This window comes from Carlito syrichta, unplaced genomic scaffold (genome assembly GCF_000164805.1).
Source record: "Carlito syrichta isolate Samal-C Ts95f unplaced genomic scaffold, Tarsius_syrichta-2.0.1 Scaffold277815, whole genome shotgun sequence".
In the NCBI taxonomy this organism is placed as follows: Eukaryota; Metazoa; Chordata; class Mammalia; order Primates; family Tarsiidae; genus Carlito; species Carlito syrichta.
In genome coordinates this window covers 479448-499913 of record NW_007221911.1, presented here as the reverse complement: position 1 = coordinate 499913, position 20466 = coordinate 479448, and the positions used below count along the sequence as shown (strand labels likewise).

The 20466-nt window shown below is 39.0% G+C and overlaps 1 protein-coding gene across 1 annotated transcript in view; it reads left to right on the top strand.

The window, feature by feature from the left end:
* Positions 1 to 20466, top strand: part of LOC103254383 (pappalysin-2-like) — a 158676-nt gene that overhangs the window by 100051 nt on the left and 38159 nt on the right. Inside the window, exons 15-18 of the mRNA XM_008052475.2 lie at positions 4769 to 4937; positions 6370 to 6505; positions 8091 to 8200; positions 19141 to 19212. Coding sequence (XP_008050666.1) covers positions 4769 to 4937; positions 6370 to 6505; positions 8091 to 8200; positions 19141 to 19212 — 487 coding nt within the window. The remainder of the gene's footprint in view (positions 1 to 4768; positions 4938 to 6369; positions 6506 to 8090; positions 8201 to 19140; positions 19213 to 20466) is intronic.

Here is a 20466-nt window from a genome sequence, read left to right as displayed (position 1 = left end):
AGTAAGAAATTTGAGAGTACAATTGCCTGGCTAAAAGCTCTCGCTGGAAGGCTGGATGCTTAGCAAAGACCAAACAGGACAGTGATTAGGTGGATGATCTTGTACTCTGGTTGGTACACCTCTGACTTCTTTTGGCTAGCATGAGAAGGTGGCATAGGTTTTTAGTAGTCCATCAATCTGGATGCATATTAAAACTACTAGCAAGTTAAAAAATTCAGAGTCCTAGGCCAGTCCCAGGAAATTTGATTCAGTAGGACTGGGCATTTGGGTTTCTACAGTGGCTTCTACATGATTCTGATGAGGCCATCCTTTGGAAATCACTGGTCTAATGATCAGGATGTTATATTATGATTTGAAAACTTCAAATCAATCCTTGTTTTTGCCAATGACTTGCTTGCTGTGTGACTTTGGGTAAGTCACTTCATGGTTACTAATATGTGATTTCCTGCCTATAAAATGGATATTTTAGCTTCCTTTACTCCACTGTCACAAAGAAAATATAGGGAACTGATAGACAGGTAGTAGACTGTTTTACATGAAATGTGCTTGGCATGGGTTATAAAAGGAGTCTTGGAATCTCTTTCCCTGGCAAGGACCTGTCTGTGTGTGTTGGTCTAGTATCCAGTGCCATGATCCTTTGAAATGCAGATCTATTCTCTTCGTGACTTCAAGGAGACTCTTGGCTCTTGATCCATCCATCTTATATGAAGGAAGTGGGACCACTGTGAGTAAACCCGATTTCTCATTAATGATCTTGAAAGAGTCAGGGGTCATTCCTCAACATCACCAAACATCACCATAGAAGAAATGCAGAAGCAGCTGTAGCGCCACTAGAGATGAAAGTCTTGCCATTGCTGTGTCTTAGTCAGTTTGAATTGCTATAATGGAGTATCATAGGCCATGTGGTTTAAACAACAAACATATCTCACAGTTCTGGAGGTTGAAAAGTCCAAGATCAAAGTACTGGCTGATCTCTTCTCTGGTGAGCACTATTTCCTGCTTTGCAGATGGCTATCTTTTGGGTGTGTCCTTGCCTGGCAGAGAACAGAAGGGGCAAGTTCTTGTGTCTCTTTAAATAAGGCCATAATTCCATCAAGAAGGCTTTATCCTCATGACATGATTACCTCCCAAAGACTCCCCCATAATGCTATCACAATGGGGGCTTAGGATTTCATCACGTGAGTTTAGGAGGGCCACAGACATTCGGTCCATAACACTAAATCACTTGAGCAGGAAGGGTGGCAAGATTTAGGCTTCAGTACCCTTCAGGGACCCTACAGGGAAACCAAATTTCCTGGAACTGAGAAGAATCTAGGACACTCTGAAATTCTGCACAGTTACAGTTGCTTTTCAAACAAAATGGCCAGAACCAGTCCATGGCACTCAAGTGCCAAGTTCCATACCATAGGCTCTCAAGACTTGTGCTATAAGCGGAGATCCACAGGCATGAAATTAGGCAGAGTAATCAGCCCTCGCTATTGGGCCATGAGGGACTGAACCCATCAAATGCTCTGTGAGAAAGCTTCAGCAGAGATGTGTGTGTGTGGGGGGGTACTAGAGGCCATCATCTGTTGTGGAGATGCGGAAGCCATGAGAGGCCTATGGAGATATGGTAGCCCAAGGCTATCTTCCGTACAAGGGAGAGGAGACTGTGAGGATGGAGAATCCATGAGTCTGAGATGGGCGCAGGAGCTCCTTTAGAAAGGAAACCAGACCTCCTAGGCACTCAAGCTCTTTCCCAGCCTCTCCTTGCTCCTGTCCACACTGCATCCTCTTTGGTCTAGGGCACCAGTGTGAACCATGCTATTTCCCTCACTAACTTCTAGCCATCTCCCTCCTGTGTTACTGGTGGTTGCTAGTGGTTTGCAGCACAAGGCCTGTCACATTGTCTGGGTACCACCCAAAACACCCAAACTCACTCTTCACCATCCAAGTTTGACCTGTCTGCCCTCACCCCTGAGGTTATTAAACTGGCAAGGAAATATGTGAAATCGGCATTCTTGAATGATTCTTTAACTCTGGGCAAGGAACGGGAAGACTATTTCCATGACTGAAGTATTCCAACCAATTCAGAGAAAAATACCACATGAAGTCAAAATATGATCATCCTGGCCAAGCAAGGGTTTTCCTTTATAACCATGCTGACATGCAAGGTTTTTACAGCCTTGCCTCTCCCCTGGTGACAGTGGTGTTGCCTGCTTCTCCGACTGGGGGATGTCAGTTCAGCAGAGGTAGGGGAAGGATTTCATCTGTGGGAGGTGGTAGAAAGAAGAGAATCCCTGGGAGGATATAAACTGCAGTGTGAAGGCAGAGTAAAATATCCAGTCTAGGAGAGGCACCAAAAGGAACCTCATTACAGTAAAAAAGAACTGCAAACGCTTCGTTGAAAATAGATTTGGGAAGGCATTTTAAAATGTCATCTTTCTTGAGGGAAAGAATCCATGTACTAAGCAGTACATGATGTGTGATTTCATTCGTGTAAAATTCAGGAACAGGCAAAACTCATCCATGCTGATGAAAGTCAGAAGAGTGTATGTTGCAGAATACTGTATGTTGTATGGGTGGGCAGGTTTAACTGAGAAAGAACACAAGGGGAATTCTGAGGGGGTGGAAGTGTTCTTTATCTTGATCTGAGTGATGGTTTAACTGGCTGTATTCACGTGGAAAAAATTATTGAGCCATATGCTAAAATTTGTGTCTTTTTCTGTATGCAATTTACTTTTTATTTTCCATACGAAAATTTTAAAAAGGCATTCCATGCAAAATTTTAAAAGTTAAAAAATTAAATTTTATTAAATTTTAAATTAAAAAATGTTTTCCATACAAAAATTTAAAATGAAACTTCATTTTGGCCACACTTGCGGTTGTGGTATTGGGACAAGGGGTATGTGGGTGTTCAGTTGAGGATGAGGATGCTCTTAATAAAACTGTGGAACACACCAGGAACAGCCAAAGCCTGTCACAGTGGAGAGCTGTGGACTTTGGCAGTGAAAACACTTAGGTCCACGCCTGCCTGCAGGTTTCACTGTGGGTTTTTGAGCAAGCTTTACCTCTCCTCAGGCTCAGTTTTCTTCTCTAAAGTGTAGACAGTAATATTTACCTTTAAGTGTTGTTTGGGGGAATTCAACAAAATAATGTATGTCGATGTCTTACCAAATACCTGAAACATAGCTCAAAAATGGTATTTATTATGGATACATTGTAGAAACGGGTACATAGACGATAATGCTAAAGAATGTCAGTCATCAATATCAGATTTATAGACTAAAATAGCTTCAGGAATAAAGTTATGGCTCTAAATAATTACTTAATAATAAAACACCACTTATTTCTAAGTAGCTATTATTAAAATATGTTAAACTATTAAAATACTTGATTATTAAAATTATCTGAAATCAAATGCATTCCATGATGTGAGACTTGGACAAGTAACTTAACATCTCTCAGTGTATTTCCTTATAAAATGGGGATAAAAACACTATTTCATTAGGAGTATGGTTCAATTTAGTACTATATAGAATGTGCCGTTACATAACTGATGTGCTGTTAATTTCAGTTCAATGATTCAATTCAGTAAATATTTATTTATTGCTAATTGTAAGCCAGATATTATTTTGGTTCTTGGAAATTAAAAACAAGAATACTACACAGCCTCTGCCTCCTGGAAGCTCCCAGTCTATTGGTGAAAACAACCATGTACAAATTTATACAACAGTATGATAAATGTTATACTAGCCTAAGATTAAAGTAGTGGGGAAGCACACGGGAGACATTGTACAATAGTCAGCTCAAAAACAGCATGCATGAGATGGTGGGACTATTTAAGTTTAAAGGGGGCATTGTGACACTAAAAAATGGAAATGTAAGGCCACCATGCAGATGAGTGTTAGGGACCAAAGGGTTATTTATATTTTAGACTCCCAAGCTTATCTGTACCAAGAGTGTTCTGAATCAAAGTGGATATGTCAAAACAGCAAAATGGGAAGCAAATTGCAGTGAATCAAAAGGGGAGTGAAATGGAATTTACAGTAACAAGAACCCTAACTTGCTTGATCCCAGGCCACATCACATGCAGTCTCTCTGGTTGGGGGCATGACTGTGCATGAGAAGGAAGGACAGTTCTTCCAGAGTACTACTGAATTGTATCTACTTTGAGATTCGGGTGAAAGGTCTGAACCTTTTCAAGAAATAATTAACTTGTAAACAAATGAAACAGTAATCCCAGTTGCTGTTGTCCTTCTGAAAGTTAGGCTAAGAGTCTGTATTTTGAAATAAAATTCATATTGCTGCACCTCTCTCCTCACTGATGAAGCAATAAATATTAAAAACTCCATCAATTATATTGCCATAACAACACTGATGATCCTCAAATCACTTCTGATTTGTCTCCTGAATGAGTGATAACCTTTCCTACTATGTAAGCTGTCATTTCCCAGTGTGCTTAGATGTGAGACTTCTCCAAGATGAAAACCTCAAAGAAAACCTGACTATAAACAATCTAGATGCTACAATGTGTATCAAGTCCCCATTCGGAGTAACATATAAAATATTTATACAAGCACCTACTGCTACTACTGTTAGTAAACTATCATTACTATTTTTAGATCCATGACTTAGAAATTAGATCAGAGTAATGGGTATTTGGCTGGCAGGAACCATCTGCTCCTGCCTGTTTGCTAATTCTTATCACATATTGCTGGGGATCAAGTCTTCTCCCATGACCTCCTTGAGGGTGTCTAACGAGCTATTCTGTTTTGTGTTTTACCAGCAAGTTCCTGAAGGTACAATGCCTGGAAAATGGACTATGGGAGCAAGGCAGCTGCATCCCTGTGGTGTGTAAGCACCCTTCTCCAGTGTTTGAAGGCATGTATGAATGCACCGATGGCTTCAACCTGGACAGTCAATGTGTACTCAGCTGTAGCCAGGAAAGTGAAAAGGTAAGGAAGACTTGTTGAACTTGCTTTGGGTCAGGCTATGCTTGAATCTTGATGGCCAATCCCAGGATGTTGAGAAGAAATGAGCTGAAGAAATCCCAACAGGCAGGGCCGTATTAAGTTAAATAAGAGGTATTGATATTACTTGATAAGAAATGCAGAAGGTGCTACATTTGGGGAATGTTCTCTCCTGAATTCAGAACTTCCTCTGAGACAAGAAAAGCCCAACAGGTAGGGCTCTATTCTAAAAAATGATGGGATTCTGATTTGGCAATGAGATCTCCTCTCATGCCTTGCTACTGACATAAGTTGACTAGGAATGCAACTATGATGGACACATAATAGTCCCATATATATATTTAGTAGAACAGAGTCCTGAACAGAGACACAAATATATATATTCAGTAGAACGGAGTCCTGAACAGAGACACAAATTCCTCAGCAAAGCTGAAAGCACTGTTTGATGATCATCCTCCCTAGGATTTTGGCACAATGGGTCTCAAATGAAAACCACAGAATTATCATGGTTATGTGACTAAAATATATTTCATGTTGGAATATTTCCTTAACCACAGACTTATCGTGGTTGTATGACTAAAATCAATTTCATTTTAGAATCTTTTCAAGCACCACACACATACATGGTACAGGATTTCAAACAGACTTACTAGGCCACTGGCCTTGAATGCTCCCCTGGCCCAAGTCTTTATCTTAGTGTCCAGCACTCCAAGGTAAGCACTACAGAATAGATGTGAAAAGAATATGTCATAAAATGAGACCCTTAGAAATTAACACATCTGTTTGCACTGATTGGTTAAGGAAACACAGAGTTGGTAAGATAAAGAGAGGGTTATCTATACTTATAAAATCTTACTTTCTTGGCTTTGTTAGTGTTAATCTCTGTTTTCAAGATAGAAAATACTTTGCAATTACTGGAGGCATAAAGTCAAGAGGTGCGCACGTGGAGAGAGGGAACAAAACTTTGGTGAGAGCAAAAGGGACTGTGATGTGTCCATACAAGCAGAAAGGCTAAAACACACCTCTAAGAAAATTATGAATTCGTTTCATTGGATGAAATTCATTTTGAAAAAATCTAACATTTGCCACAAGTAGCATTCATATAAAAGTAGGGAAGGATCAATGCAAAACAACATCATCTGGGAAAAAATTCCAAAAATAGTTCAGAATGCAAGGACTATGTCTTACCATATCCTTATATAAAAGAATAATACATTGCTAATCAATTTTATTGATTAAATATTGTTTGTGATTTTTTTTTTTTTGCCAATAACAAAATGGTTTATTGTTTCAATAGTTTCTTTTAGTCCAGAATCTAAAGGTTAGAGAATACTATCATTTAATCAGACTTTTTCCCCCACTCTCAATGAAATTGACAACATGATAATGAAGATGTTCTTTATTTTTGATATTCTAGCTCCCCATCCTTTGCACTAAAGAGGGACTGTGGAGCCAGGAGTTTAAGTTGTGTGAGAACCTGCAAGGGGAATGCCCACCGCCCCCCTCAGAGCTGAATCACGTGGAGTACAAGTGTGAACAGGGTTTCGGGATTGGTAAGGACAGAAATGCATGTTGAAGTCTGTTTCCAAGCCATTCTTTTATTAGGTCTAGCTCCATCTTGAAGAGTGATAGAGATGCATGATGACTCTAAACTTCAGTAAAAATGAAATTCATGGCAAATTTGCAGGGCTCGGAGTGCATGGGTTTGTTACAGGATTTGTAGTGCTAGGAGAAAAGGTAGAAAAATGCAGTCACACAGAGGGGCCCCTCCACTCTCTCTATGGTTGTTATGAGAGTTACTGAAAGGGACGATTTGCGATTGCACTTTTATATATCATTCTTTAGCCATTACTTCTCTACCAGGGACTAGGCTCCAAAACCTGTGGACAAATTTTTATTTAAGTAATGACAGTTTAAGTCTTTGTGGCCATAGCTGATTTACAGTGATGCTAACCCAACTGTGCTATGGCTGGCCCTAAACCTCAGAAAAGAGTTGTAGTTGGTATGAAAACTCACGAGATTACTCCTAAATTCTGATCTACATCAACAAGGAGTAATTTTATAGGACATTTGTACCAATGCCAATGAGTATGATTTGAGTTAATTAGAAACCTCATTAATTTCTGAAATGATTTTTTACTACCTTCAAGGTGCTCTCTCCATTGTGATGTCTTGTGGACAGGCATGGAATACCAGAGAATTCAGACATGCCTACTGAGTGGTGTTTCACACATAGATTTCATCCTCCAAGTCTCTTATTTCTGCATTAATATCACAAACTCACATTTCCAGAGTCCTTAAGAGAGACATAGTTCTTTTGATTATTTAAAAAAATCTATGAAAATCATGGAAATATATATAATAAGAACTAAAAACAACAACAACAACAACTTGGAAATTAAGTCTATAGGTAAAGAAATAGAGAACTTTGAGAGTGTGTTTTCTTTGACCATGATTTTAGGAGACACTTGGACGCTGAGTGCAAGGTGAGATTTTTCTTCCAAGATCAACACAAGGCCAAAGTCTTTCTTCTGGTTTTTCACTGCTTCCTCCTATTATCAAATAGGTTTCTTGGATGCCAATGTAATGAAATTTCATGTAGCAATAGATAGGATATTCTCTGGTGTCATTTCATAATTTCTGGGTCATTTTTCCCTAGGTAGTCAAGTTCTTGGGTAGTAGTTGTTGCAATTATAGGCTCCCAAGAGATCATATAAGCAAGAATGATATTCAATATACTTAAAAGGCATCAATCAGGATAGACTTTGGCTAGCTAGTGTCCTGGAGGGTGTCTTGGAGGTCTGCTGGACCAGGAGTTAATCTTTCAGTTGCTGGATCATATAGAGATTCAGGAATCCCAGAGGAGAGTTTATACTGGACCAGACAGAGGAAGGGGCACTTGGGGCAAGAAGAAGTAGCCTGAGACAGTGGCTCTTTACCAATCAGTGTGAAAGTATCCCTACAGGTGCACAGTAGGTGAATAACATCCTATAATAACATCCTACCTATAACATCGTCATGTGATGATCCATAACACAGAAAGAAAATCCTCTTGAAAACTCAAACTTATTGCTTCCAGGATGAAAAAGGCTGAGATGTGGGTAGTTCAATCTGTGCTGTAAATGTCTGTTCCTTCAGGTGCAGTGTGTTCCCCATCGTGCGTAATCCCCCCTAGTGATCCCGTGATCCTACCTGAGAACATCACTGCTGACACTCTGGAGCACTGGATGGAGCCCGTCCAAGTAAAGGTCAGGAAAGGGACATTGTTATTGACCAAAAATAAAAGTGACTGGGCGACTCTGCTAGCAGGGCACTCCCCGGAGTCATTTTGGAGGGTTTCAAAGCAAACAATCACATGGATTATTCCTAGAGAAAAGTCTTAAACATCCAGAATAAAAAGAAGAGAAGCTGGAGAAAAAGCCCACATTGAAAGGAAAGTTAGAAAGATAAGAGAGAAGGAAGGCTCAGATACACAAAGGACAGGAAGAGAGATGAAAAAGGAAAACTACGAGTAATGAAAAACAGGACAGAAGAAGTTAGGGTATACCAAAGAAGTGTACAAAGATGAAGGAACAGTGGAAAGGAAAGGATCAGTTAGAAAAAGATGAAGATAAAACTGCAGACAGGGGAGTGATGACAGAAACTGAGTGAGAAGAGAATCGCTTTTCCTGCCCCCGCCCCCGCTTTCTAAACCTGAGATCCTGTCCTTGAGCCCTCTGCAATTCCAAATCAGTCTTCAGTAAGATCTGCTCCATCCGCCACATCTTCTCTGGGCTGTCTTTCCATTTGCTTACTTGTCTGAAACCTGGCTGTCCCCTGAGTACTCTGCCCACTGTGGGGCTCACGGGTTACTGCTTTTTCTCTTGCACCCCTCCTATCCCTGGGCCTGTGAGAGGGTTGGCCATCCCCCTCTCTCCTCATGGCCATCTCCAAAGCACATTTCTGTCCTCTCCCCTAAACTCACTCATGTTTGAATCTGATGCCCACAGAATAAGCCACTTTCCATGTTCAATGCTGCTGCCATCTTCTGACAATTAGGCCAGCCATTGCCCATCTCCATCTTCTTAAACACTTTAGTTACAGACTCATGGTCTCTTCAGCCAACCCTCCCATGAGAACTCACATTGGTGTCCACATTTGCACATTTGATTCTTCCAGAAGCTGGCTGCTCAGTTCTGTGGCTTCCTTCCCTCCAGTAACCACCTTAACCCTTCTGACTCCATTTCCCACATGCTTTCCTGGCTCACCCTCATCCTGCCCCTTGGCCTCCTGGTACCAGGTCTACTCCCACCTCAGGACATTTGTGGTCTCCTTGGCCCAGAACATTCTGCTCCCAGGTATCTGCATGTTTTGCTTCTTCACTTATCCCAGATTTCTACTCAAATGTCAGGAGGGCCCTCATTTACTATTCTACCTAAGGTTTTAAAGTTTTAACTCCCCTAACACTTTCCTTCTTTCTTTTTTTCTTTTTTTAAGTTGAAAATTCTTTTCTTTTCTTTTTTATTTTAAAGATGTGGGATACAATTCAGGGTTAGGTATACAAATGTTCATTATGCAGCTACCCTTGTTGATGAGGTGTGCAACCACCCCACTTTCCCAGGCAGATTCCCACTACTGCCAATCCCACTTCCCCGCTCCACTCCCGGCAGTTTCCCGCTACTGCCAATCCTTTTCTTATAGTCCCCTAACACTTTCTATCTTCTTTCACTGCTTTTTTTCTCCTTCAGACTTTCATTACCTGGAAGATTATATGATTTACTTATTTATCTCACTTATTATATTTTTCTGCCACTAGAATAAAAAAGCTCAACGAGGGATTATCATTGTTCTGTTCACTGTTATATCCCCAGATCCTAAAAGTGTGGCTAGTATAGGTTATACACTCATACATATTTGTGAAATGGATAGATGAAAAAGAAAAAGAAAAGGTGATGCAAGAGCTAAATGGAGACGATAATGGAAGGCAGTTATTTCTTCTTAGGATGGAGGTGTTACAAATGGAACATTCAGAAAATAACAATCAGCTGGGCCCGATGGCTCACACCTGTAATCCCAGAAATTTGGGAGGCTGAGTTAGGAGAATCACTTGAGCCCAGGAGTTTGAAACCAGTTAGGCAGCATAGTGAGACCTCATCTCTACAAAAAATTAAAAATAAGCTGGGTGTGGTGATACGAGTCTATAGTCTTAGCTACTCAGGAGACTGAGAAGGAGGAGGAGGGCTTGAACCCAGGAGGTGGAGGCTGCAGTGAACGATGATTGTGCCACTGTATTCAAGCCTGAGAGACCCTGTCTCAAAACAAACAAACAACAGCAACAAAACGACAGTCCATCCATTTGTCTACATGAAGACAACAGGGATACCAATTACAGAGATTAGACTATTTCCAAGTTTGAAAAAAATTTTCCCAGTTTTATTATAGCCTCTGTTTTTCAACATTTTCCCTTCAAGGACATCGTCACTGTGCACTTACTTTTATTTCATAGAATGTGTTCATATATATTCATGGTGCCTTTTTCAGTGCCTAGCACTTTGTAGATGTCTTATAAACATTGATTGAATGAACAAAGAAATTTGTGTAGTACCATTTTCTACTTCAGAAGTAAATGTATATTTTCTCCTCAAACTAACCTGTTTCAGCAGCTTCTTACTGACATATCCTTGTCAATTTCAAGTCACCTATCTCAGAGAAAAAATGCCAGGAAACTTGATGTAAGTATGCCCATACATTAAACATGAACATTTGTATCACTGAATTTATCGTGACTATAGTCTAGTCAGTGAATTCTTGACTTAGGACATAGGTTGTCTAGGCATGATTTTGAGGACAATAACAATGGAGAAACACTGTAGACCTTAAAATGAAAAACATATTTTTTAAAAAAGCTGTTATTTATTAACTGCATAACCCTGACATTTATTTACTGTTTTGTGCCTCCATTTTCTCATGTGTAAATGGAAATAATTCTGGTCTCATTAGGTTAATATGAGTGTCAGATAAGAAACATATGAATATAATCTAAATGCCTTGTTGCATAGTATGCATTCTTGATCAGTTACAACTCTTAACTGAGACAGGTTGCTTCTTCTCCCTGGTGCCTGCCTCTTCTCGGTTGTAGCAATACTGACCTGCTCTTTACAATTTGGAGAAAAATGTGGTTGACCACAGTTGGCAGTATTGTTAGGGACGCAAGTGCTTTAGTAGATCTCTTGAGATTTATATCATATATCTGTGTTAAAATAAAGTGAAATAGTTAAAATTGCTGCTTCCAAAATGTAAGGGAAGAATTGAGGTAACTTGCAAAATGAGCTTCATCTACACCTTGTAAGAGTAATTTATTCCCAGTAAATTACTGTTCCAGCAGCTGGAATTTCAAAAATCGAAAGCATAATTAACAACATTTTTATGTGTTCCCGAACCCCAAATCAATATCCTTTGTGCCAAAAGGAAACCAAGTAATTAACCAATAGTGAACACTAATTATTACAGAGTAGCAAAACAAACTGTTAACCTGTGCTCTCTCACAAATATTATATCAAAATTGTTGTTTACAGAGCTTGCAAGAAATACTCTGTATTTAGGTACTTGTAACTTGATTGGGAAAGGAAAGCATGATAAAGGAGTCACTAGAAGCAATGGAAACAATGATGAGATGATTGCGCTTGTAAACCTCAGGTCCTCTAAGATGAAATTGCGAGCCAAATGCAGATGATCTCTTGGTGTCTGTCCTTCTGTGGCACCCAGTGGCTCCTGAGGGGTGCAAAATCTAACCTTGTCCTCATAAAGAAGAAATACCTCTTAAACCAAAGCAATTTATTTAAATGAACTAAAGTGGACTTGTCTTTGGGATTGTTCCATGTTGTACTCAATCTTAAACTGTGGGTGTCCTTAAGAATCCCCTGGGCAGTATGTAAAAGACACAGCAGGGGTTCCAACCCCTCAGGAAGGTTGGGAATGCCTTGGAATGTGCATTTTTAATAAGTGCCTCAGGTAATTCCACTGCGATGCTTTGAGAAACACTATTGCTAAATAAAATACCGGCAAGATAAATATTTTAAATACAGGCACACCTATCTGGAGCATGGCTCATGTGTTTAGTAAATGATGCTTGCCTAGTTCATGAAAATCCCTGCTATCTGCTATATTTCAAATACCTTTGTATCTGGCAAGATTACAGAGCAATGAATTCAATTACATCATTTTCTCTAGTCTGCTTCCAGTGACCTCATTCTTTGTAATAAAAAAAAATACCTTACATCTGGATAACATTTTGTTGTCTTCAAAATGTATATGTGTGTGTACATACATATATACACACATATGTATATATATAGGAGATAATAAAATATAATATTATATATATACACACACATATAGATAATTTCACTTGAATCTCATCACAAACCAATACACTAGGAAAGGAAGATTGCATTATCTTTATTTTATAGTCACCTCAGATGTTGTTGGATAACCTGTCCAATATTGTACTACTGGCAAAAAACAGAGACAGAAATGCCACCAAGTTTGTTGACTCCAAGTTCAGTGTGATATCCCCTGCATCACCCTGTTTGCCGTAGTCTTCCTCCCCTTTCCCATATACGTTTAAGTTAGTCTGCCTGTCAAATAGAAAATAAGTCTCTCCTCTCAATCATAAGAAGCTCCTCATTTCCACACTACCCTCCCCACAAAGTCTAAAAAAAAAGTAATTTTAAGATAGATGTTTCCCTATAATACTTCTTTTTCTTGTTGTGAAAAAAATTTGTTTTTAAAGACTAGTAGAGTATACTTTTTAGATGCTTACAGAGTTTATTTGCCTTTCTCTAGGGTTCTGCTTTTTATTCCTGCAAATGAAGTCTGACTGCTGGAATAATATACTTTTTATTAAAGGAAGAGTTTTTGAGAACTTAGGTAGGCTGAGGTTTTGATGAAAAACAACTTAAAGTAACAACTGGCATATAAAAAAAAAGAATAAGGTCCTCCAGGGTTCAAATACAATGTCACTGATTCCTTCAAACTTCTTTCTACTCATCTTTAATGATATCTATCATGCATGGTCATTATTAAAATTAGCAATAACACATGTGAAATGTCTTGTATAGTTTCTAGCACATTGTTCTTTGTTTTTTTTTTTTTTGAGTTGGAGTCTCACTTTGTCGCCCAGACTGGAGTGCAGTGGCATGCTCCTGGCCACTGCAGCCTCGACCTGCTGGGCTCTGGCAATCCTTCCGCCTCAGGCTTCCAAGTAGCTGGAACTACAGGCGCACACTGTCACACCCAGCTAATATTTTTAAAATTTGTTGTAGAGATGAGGTCTTGTCAAGTTGCCTGGGCGGGTCTCGAACCCACGGGCTCAGGCAATCCACTCACCTCGGCCTCCCAAAGTGCTGGGATTACAGGCTGAGCCACGGAGCCCGGCCTAGCACATTATTCTTAATTAAGTAGAAATGAGATTACAACTCACTTTAGTTCAAATCTTGCCCCTGGAAATATCTTCATCTCCAAAAGGTGCCATGAGTTATCTCCATGAGAAAGAAAAATATTGCTCTATAGTTTGCTTGTGTGCGCACGCACATGCATGTGTGTATGCATGTGCGTGTGGGTACATAGAAATATCTGCATCACTTGTCTTTTTCTGTTCCTTTTACAAACTGGGTGGGCTGGGAAGAGAACTAATAGCTGTTCAGTGTTTTCTATGGGAACACCTCTGACTAAAGAAGCAGTTTCGGAAAGCCTTTTGAAGTGAGATTGGCAGTCAGTGAATGGTTGCTAGTCAAGGTGATTAGCAGTGAGATCTGGCAATTATGACAGGTAGTGGGCAGCCAAATACTCAGTCAGAGGTGGTGCCCATTGCTCATGCCCTGAGGTACTTGGACCCTGGGGCTCTCTATCCCCCAACCCTGCACCTGCAGGGAACATTGGTGCTCCTGGTATCCAAGGAATGGGCAAAGCTCCCCTCATACTTTTGCCAGGAGTACTTTGTCATTTTCTCAGCCCTGCTTTTCCTTTTCTTGATTATTATTCCTTTTTCTTCTTTTCTGTTGTGCTAACCCCAGTTCCCCACTAAACTGTGAGATTCCCGAGGGTAGGAATGGTATTGTCTACTATGTCCCTAGTAGCACCTCAGTGCCTGACTCATTTCAACTGCTGTCAGACTGTGGTGGCTGGGTGACATCAGAACCCATAGAACAGGAAGGCTCCCGCAGAGCCATTACTCAAAGAAAACCATTTTGTTATTCCAGAAAGTCTATATAAGTTGAATTTTATGATTGTCCTTAACCACTGTGTCAAGAGAGTGTTTTATTATATCTTCTGACTTTAAAATAGGAAAGTAGTGATCCTTCAGGAAACTGATTTCATGGAGAGATTTTTTTTTAAACATACTGTGGCAATTGTTTACATGTGAGTGAATTTTTCTAAATAGCATTTGAGAGCATTTCCTTCTGAAGTACAAAAGCATCCATCATAACATCTTATTTCCCCTATTATTTTGTTTCATAAACTCCTTTATCTGCAAACTGAACAATGCTCTTATTTTTATAGTACTATCATAATTACGAATTAGTGAGGTCCAAATTACGAGGTTTTTCTATGGCTACACAGGAGCCTCTACCACTCCATGAAATCCCTCTCAGCTACCCAGCTCTGCATTAGAATTCCTCATACTAAATTTTATAATTTCCGACTTTGTTTTCCCAAATTTTTCCCCAAAGGATTAATAGGTCTTTAAATAAAAACAGAATTTTGTAAAGAGAAGTGAGACGTAGAGGAGAAAAAGAGAAGAGGACCCTGTAGAGCCAGAGTTTCCTTACTAAATGATCTCACTCTCCCCTCTGGCTCTTCACACTCAGCCCTGCCACCCCACAAAGTGTCTTCTTGATGGGTACAACTCTGTGTGACAGCTCCAGTGACACTGGCTACAAATCATTGTAGATTCAGACATGAGTCACAAAAAGGTCTTCTTTTTCATCATTTTTAAGCATGGAATCATCCCTCTAGGCATCAAGTGTTTCATCACTCGAGAAGAGTAGACAAGAGAGTCTTGGAGGAAAGACGAGGAACCGAAAAGCAAACTGTAGGGTAGTGTGCTGTGGTCTAAACATGCAAAACAGTGCTATATTTTATTCAGGGGCACACATTTGTAGCAGTAAATAAATTGTCACAAACCTGGTCAGCGCCAGAACTTTGTGGCCTGATTTGATCAGCAGCCCATTCTGTCAAGTAACTATTCCTATTAAAAAATAATTGAGCAATTTTTGTTTGACCTTAATATTGGCTAACCGTGAGGCTTGTGACCTTTAACAAGACATTTAACCAGGCCGTAGCCTTCATACAGCCTTAGGACCATCCTAATAACCCTTGACTGGTCTTTCTTTTCTTTTTCTTTTTTTCCTTTTCTTTCTTTCCTTTTTTGTTTCTCCTTCCTTCCTTCCTTCCTTTTTTTTCTTTCTATTCTTCTTCCTTTAATTTCTCCCTTCTTGTTTCCCCTTCTCTTCCTCCTTCTCTGTATTGTGTCCTTCTTCTTTCTATTGTTTCCTCCTTTCCTATACATTTTTTTTTCATGCTTTTTAAGGAAGTCTCAAATGGCCCAATCAAGGGAAAATTTTTAAGCTGGCCTCCTCATGAACTTTTTCCTTTTGCAAAAATCAAAACAAATCCTTAGTACTTAGATCATCTAAGAAGTTGTTTATTAATAATGCCATAATAGCAGTAGTTGCAATAATATACAAATGCATAGAAACAATAGAGAATTCAGAATAGTTGTTGCCAATAGTGAGGAAGAATGAAGAATGACATTGGAAGGACATATGTAGAACATTAATTGAATCTATAGTGACTTATATTCTGGAAAATGTTGTTAAGATATGTTAAAGCTGGGTGGAGGATAATAAGTTATTCTTTCTATTATTCTCTCTTTTAAACATAATGTATTAGATTGCAATTTGTCAAAGTGTTCCAGAAAATAAGAAAATCCTGTTAACCTCTCACCAGGAACCAGCCCTTGTCTTTCTGCTCCTCTTTCCTCTCGGCTTTTCTTCCTGTTTCCCTGACCTCTTACACCTCAGATGTGCCAAAAAAATTGAGTCTTGAAAAATTTTTGAAAATTTCCTCCAATTATTAAAAGTACTTTATAGAAAGGGTGTCTTTCATAGAAGTCTAAAGTTACAACATTGAAGTTAGTGGCTGGTAAATGCTTGTACAATATCATTTTTCACGTGTCATTTATATAAGAAACAGAAGTGGTAGGCAGTTCCTAGTCTAAGCATTTTGTAATCTAGAAAGGAATATTACAACTACCAACTTCAGAAGTACTACCAACTTCTGCAATTTTATAGATACTAAGAAGAGTTGTTGTTCTGAATTAGTTTCAATACTGAATTATACCTCATTAAAAAAAATTGTGAGATGGGTATTATCAGTTCCACTATTAGAAGTTTATTTCAGGTATATTTACACATGATCTATATATGAGCTTTGTTTGTTATAGAAAAAGACTGGAAATAACCAAAATATTAATCAACATGGATCTAGTTAAATAAATCAGGTACATTCATGCAATGAAATACCATGCATTCAATGGAATGCAACATACTAGATACCCTAAAATAAACAGAATCCTAAGATACATTGCAGAGTAAAATAAAGTAAGACGATTAAACAGACACTAATAAACCAAAATAAAGAGCAAAATAAAAGTATTGCATTCTATAATTTTGTGAGAAAACAAAGTGTATACACACACACACACATACTTATATATGTACATATGAATATGCATAGACTAGCTCTGTATGGTATTGGAATTGGATCTAGAAATAGGATGGAAGAAACTGGATAGTTAGGGAACAGGAGTAGGAGGGAGATGTTGCACCCTTTTATGCTTGTTAAATTTTATACTGTGAACCCATATTACTTTATAATAAAATAAAATTACATAGAACTACATGTAAAAAATAAATTGGAAATAATAGAAGAAATGAGCGCAGAGAAAAAAGGATTGAAAGTAAAGACAGATCCTTCTCCTTTCTTTCTTTTTTTCTTCTGCAATATATTTGTAGAATTCTGGAGTGTTGGAAGACCAATACTCCTGCACTTATAGAAACAGTAAATGAGGTAGAGGTTGAAAGGGTATGCAGTCAGTCCTGAATGTCCTGATGTGTTTGGCTGTCATCAACCTGTGAGTTTGCCAAGGTCAAGTATCCCTTATGTGGAGGAATGAACATTCTTCCAATTATCTTCCCTGGATGACTTTGAGCTCTTTAAAGGCAGCTACTAGGTTTATGGATTTTCTGATCATCTTGCACATTGGGAAATCTGGCTTCTCGTGAGTGAGGTACTTAGTAAATCCCCTACATGTGAACCTTCAAGTTGCAGACTTTCAAAGATGCAGATGTATGTTTTTTAAATGTATTATTTCTCTCCACTAGGCGTCATTATAGCCTGTTAAGTACATACAGTACTACAGGTATAGTCCCTCATGTTAGTTGGGTACCTAGGCTAACTTTAATGGACTTACAACAAAGTGGACCTACAAATGCACTTCCGGAATGGAAATTATTCAGTATATGACTCACCGTACATATACATTTGGTTTGAATTGGACAACTGACTGATTAGGGTGGGGAACTGGGGGTCTGTAGTGAATTCAGTGCTATGAGAAGGAATAAAGTTGCCATTTGCATTTCAAGGGACAAGGGATTGTCTCTTGCTATTACTACTATCTGGGACAGCAAACAAGTTTGAAACATTGACATTTTAAGTAATAAAAGTCGTGACCACTGCTAAGTAGAGTTCCAGTGATTCCTACTTTAAAACAGCAAGAATAATTTCTAGACAGAAGAAGTATTGTTTATATGCAAACGCTTTTGCTTAAGTGGCTGTAAGTGCAGGGAAATAATTCACTTTTCAGTAGACTGAACACCTCTGTTATGTCTACCTTATATATTTGTTTTGATAATCCTTTTTCTAGTGCAGTAATGACTTAAACCAAGTCATCTTCTAATAATATGTTACAATATAGAATTTGGAATTCAAATTTTGTGAAGATTTATATGTTTTCCCCTCCATGGAAGCTGTGATGAAGGAGTTTTAGTTTTTAGTAGCATAATTCCAGAAAAATATTGCAGGTTTCCATTCTCCTAACTGACCATGAAGGTATATATTCATATGCCTGCATATTAACATAGGCAAATGTCTCCAATCTGATTATTGCACAGCATTAGCATTCTGGAGTGAATAGTTTTCAATTACTAGAGGTACTATCTTGTGTAAAGCTCATTTGTCCTCATGTACAGTTTTTCTTCCAATTGTACTGAATTCCAATTGCATTGATTAAAATGTGAGAATGCAAGTCTGTAGACTGGTAGGTTGGTAACAGGTGGGGGGGAGAACCTTCTTTTCTCCTTGAAACCTTTTAATGGGACTTTGTTCCTGAGAAAAGTGTATCCTTTTGAAAGCTTTGCAAAACAAAAATACAAAGAAAAAGTTCAATGAAAATGGGTTATTATTATTTAACTAGTTGTCTAAATATGCATCTGGAAACAGCCATAGGAAATGAGATAATCAGCAGTGTTTTAAGATGAATCTGTTTGCACTTGATATTGGTGTCATTATGAGTCCTGGTAATTTCACATTAGCCTTGTTGAAGGACTAGATGGTGTGAGCAAGAGCTGCAGAACATGTGATTTCCCCTCCAACCCTGGCTAGGGCACTCACATTTTATAATCTAGCATTTATGTGACCCATTTTTAGTTGAAGACTCTTGTAAAGCTACGTTTGTCAGCCTTTGGAAACCCATGGTGCTTCTTGATCAACACAATCATCTCACAACTTCTTATGTTATTTAAAATTTCAAAACAAATGGAACTGATTTTGTGCCTAAAACCAAATGAAACTCATTATAATAGAGGGGATACTTTTTAAAACCACATCTACACCACTCTGAAAATTTTTATATCTTGAGGAAAGAGAAAGAGAATGAAGGGATGAAAAATCTCCTGCACTGCAGGATGGGCAGTTTCCTCAGGAAAGCTTGGATGGCCTTGGCCCTCTTTACGGGGCACAATTAGGGTCTTTGTGCTTGGGGAATGGAGACAGACTGGTGGGCATTCACTCCCTCTCTCAGAACAAATGTCTTTAACTTTTGTTTTCTGTTTTGTTGTTGTTGTTTTGTTTTCATCATTCCCTTTAGAGCATTGTGTGCACTGGCCGGCGTCAATGGCACCCAGACCCTGTCCTGATCTACTGCATCGAGTCCTGTGAGGTAAGCCAGCTCCCATTTCCCTAACCTTGGCTAGAGAAAACTCTGAGCTTCACTTGAGGAACTTGAGTCCTTCTAATTCAAGATCCTGTTCCTTCCCCACTCCTCTTTCCTTTGTTTAATTTTTTCAATTAAATTGACTCCACAATCCCAAATTTACAGAAATTAGAATTTCTGATTTTTGTTTTGTGTTGTTAGCAAAATCTTTGGAGTTTCACTTTAAATGACTTAGTAAAAAAAATAATTTAACAAGTAAGTCAGAATTATTTATGGTTTGGGGATTCTGTAACTGGGCCTTGTTTGAACTGAGTTAGCTCAGGGTTTTGGAGACTGATGGCCTACTGTCAGGTTTGTTTGGCCAGCACAGTGTCTAGAAACAATTTTTTGTTGTTGTTGCCAATGTTTAAAAATTGAGATTTTTACATAAAATTCATGTGTGCACATATAGCAACACACACACACACACACACACACACACACACACACACACACACACACCCCAAATGAAAATAAATCAGCAAATCCTTCTCTCATGAGAAACAAAACTATGTGACAGCCATGACCATAATTAGCTGGATCTGAGTAGCAGCTGCAACCCCAAAGGGGCAACTCTCTCCAATTAGCACAATCCTCACCTTTCCCTAAGATTACTTAACCTGGTAGCTTCCTTCACTTCAGATAACTGTCTGGGTCATGCAGACATTGATGTTTGCGTCCTCTTAGGTAGACCTGTTGTCCGCTGTTGATTAATCATACTAGACCTTTACTGCTTCAAGAAATCCTGTCTATTTCTTCACACAGTGGATTTCCCAACTAATGGAAGGACTTAGGGTGCTGTGACTTCCTTACTTAGATGAATTGGAGTTAATGTAAGAGTCAGGAATAAGGCAGAGACTCGTTAAGGGAGGATGACCCAGGAAAGGTGACGTGGGGAAGGGTGATACACACACACACACACACACACACACACACACACACACACACACACACATTCACACACACACTCACACACCATTCAAGCCCTTTGGAATAGCCAGTGACAGATACAAATATTCTGGTCTCAGTCACATTAGGTTTGGCCATCCAGGTCTCATACTAGAAGTAAATAAGCCACATAGCAAAAATGCCTGGGTGGTTCTGGTTCTTCATTGTGGGACAGAGAGAGTCCTTTAACTGCCACTGATTTCCAGCATCCTCCCCCAGACACACCCAGCCCACAGGCACATTCATTCCTCTATTCTTCTGTATCTCTGTGTC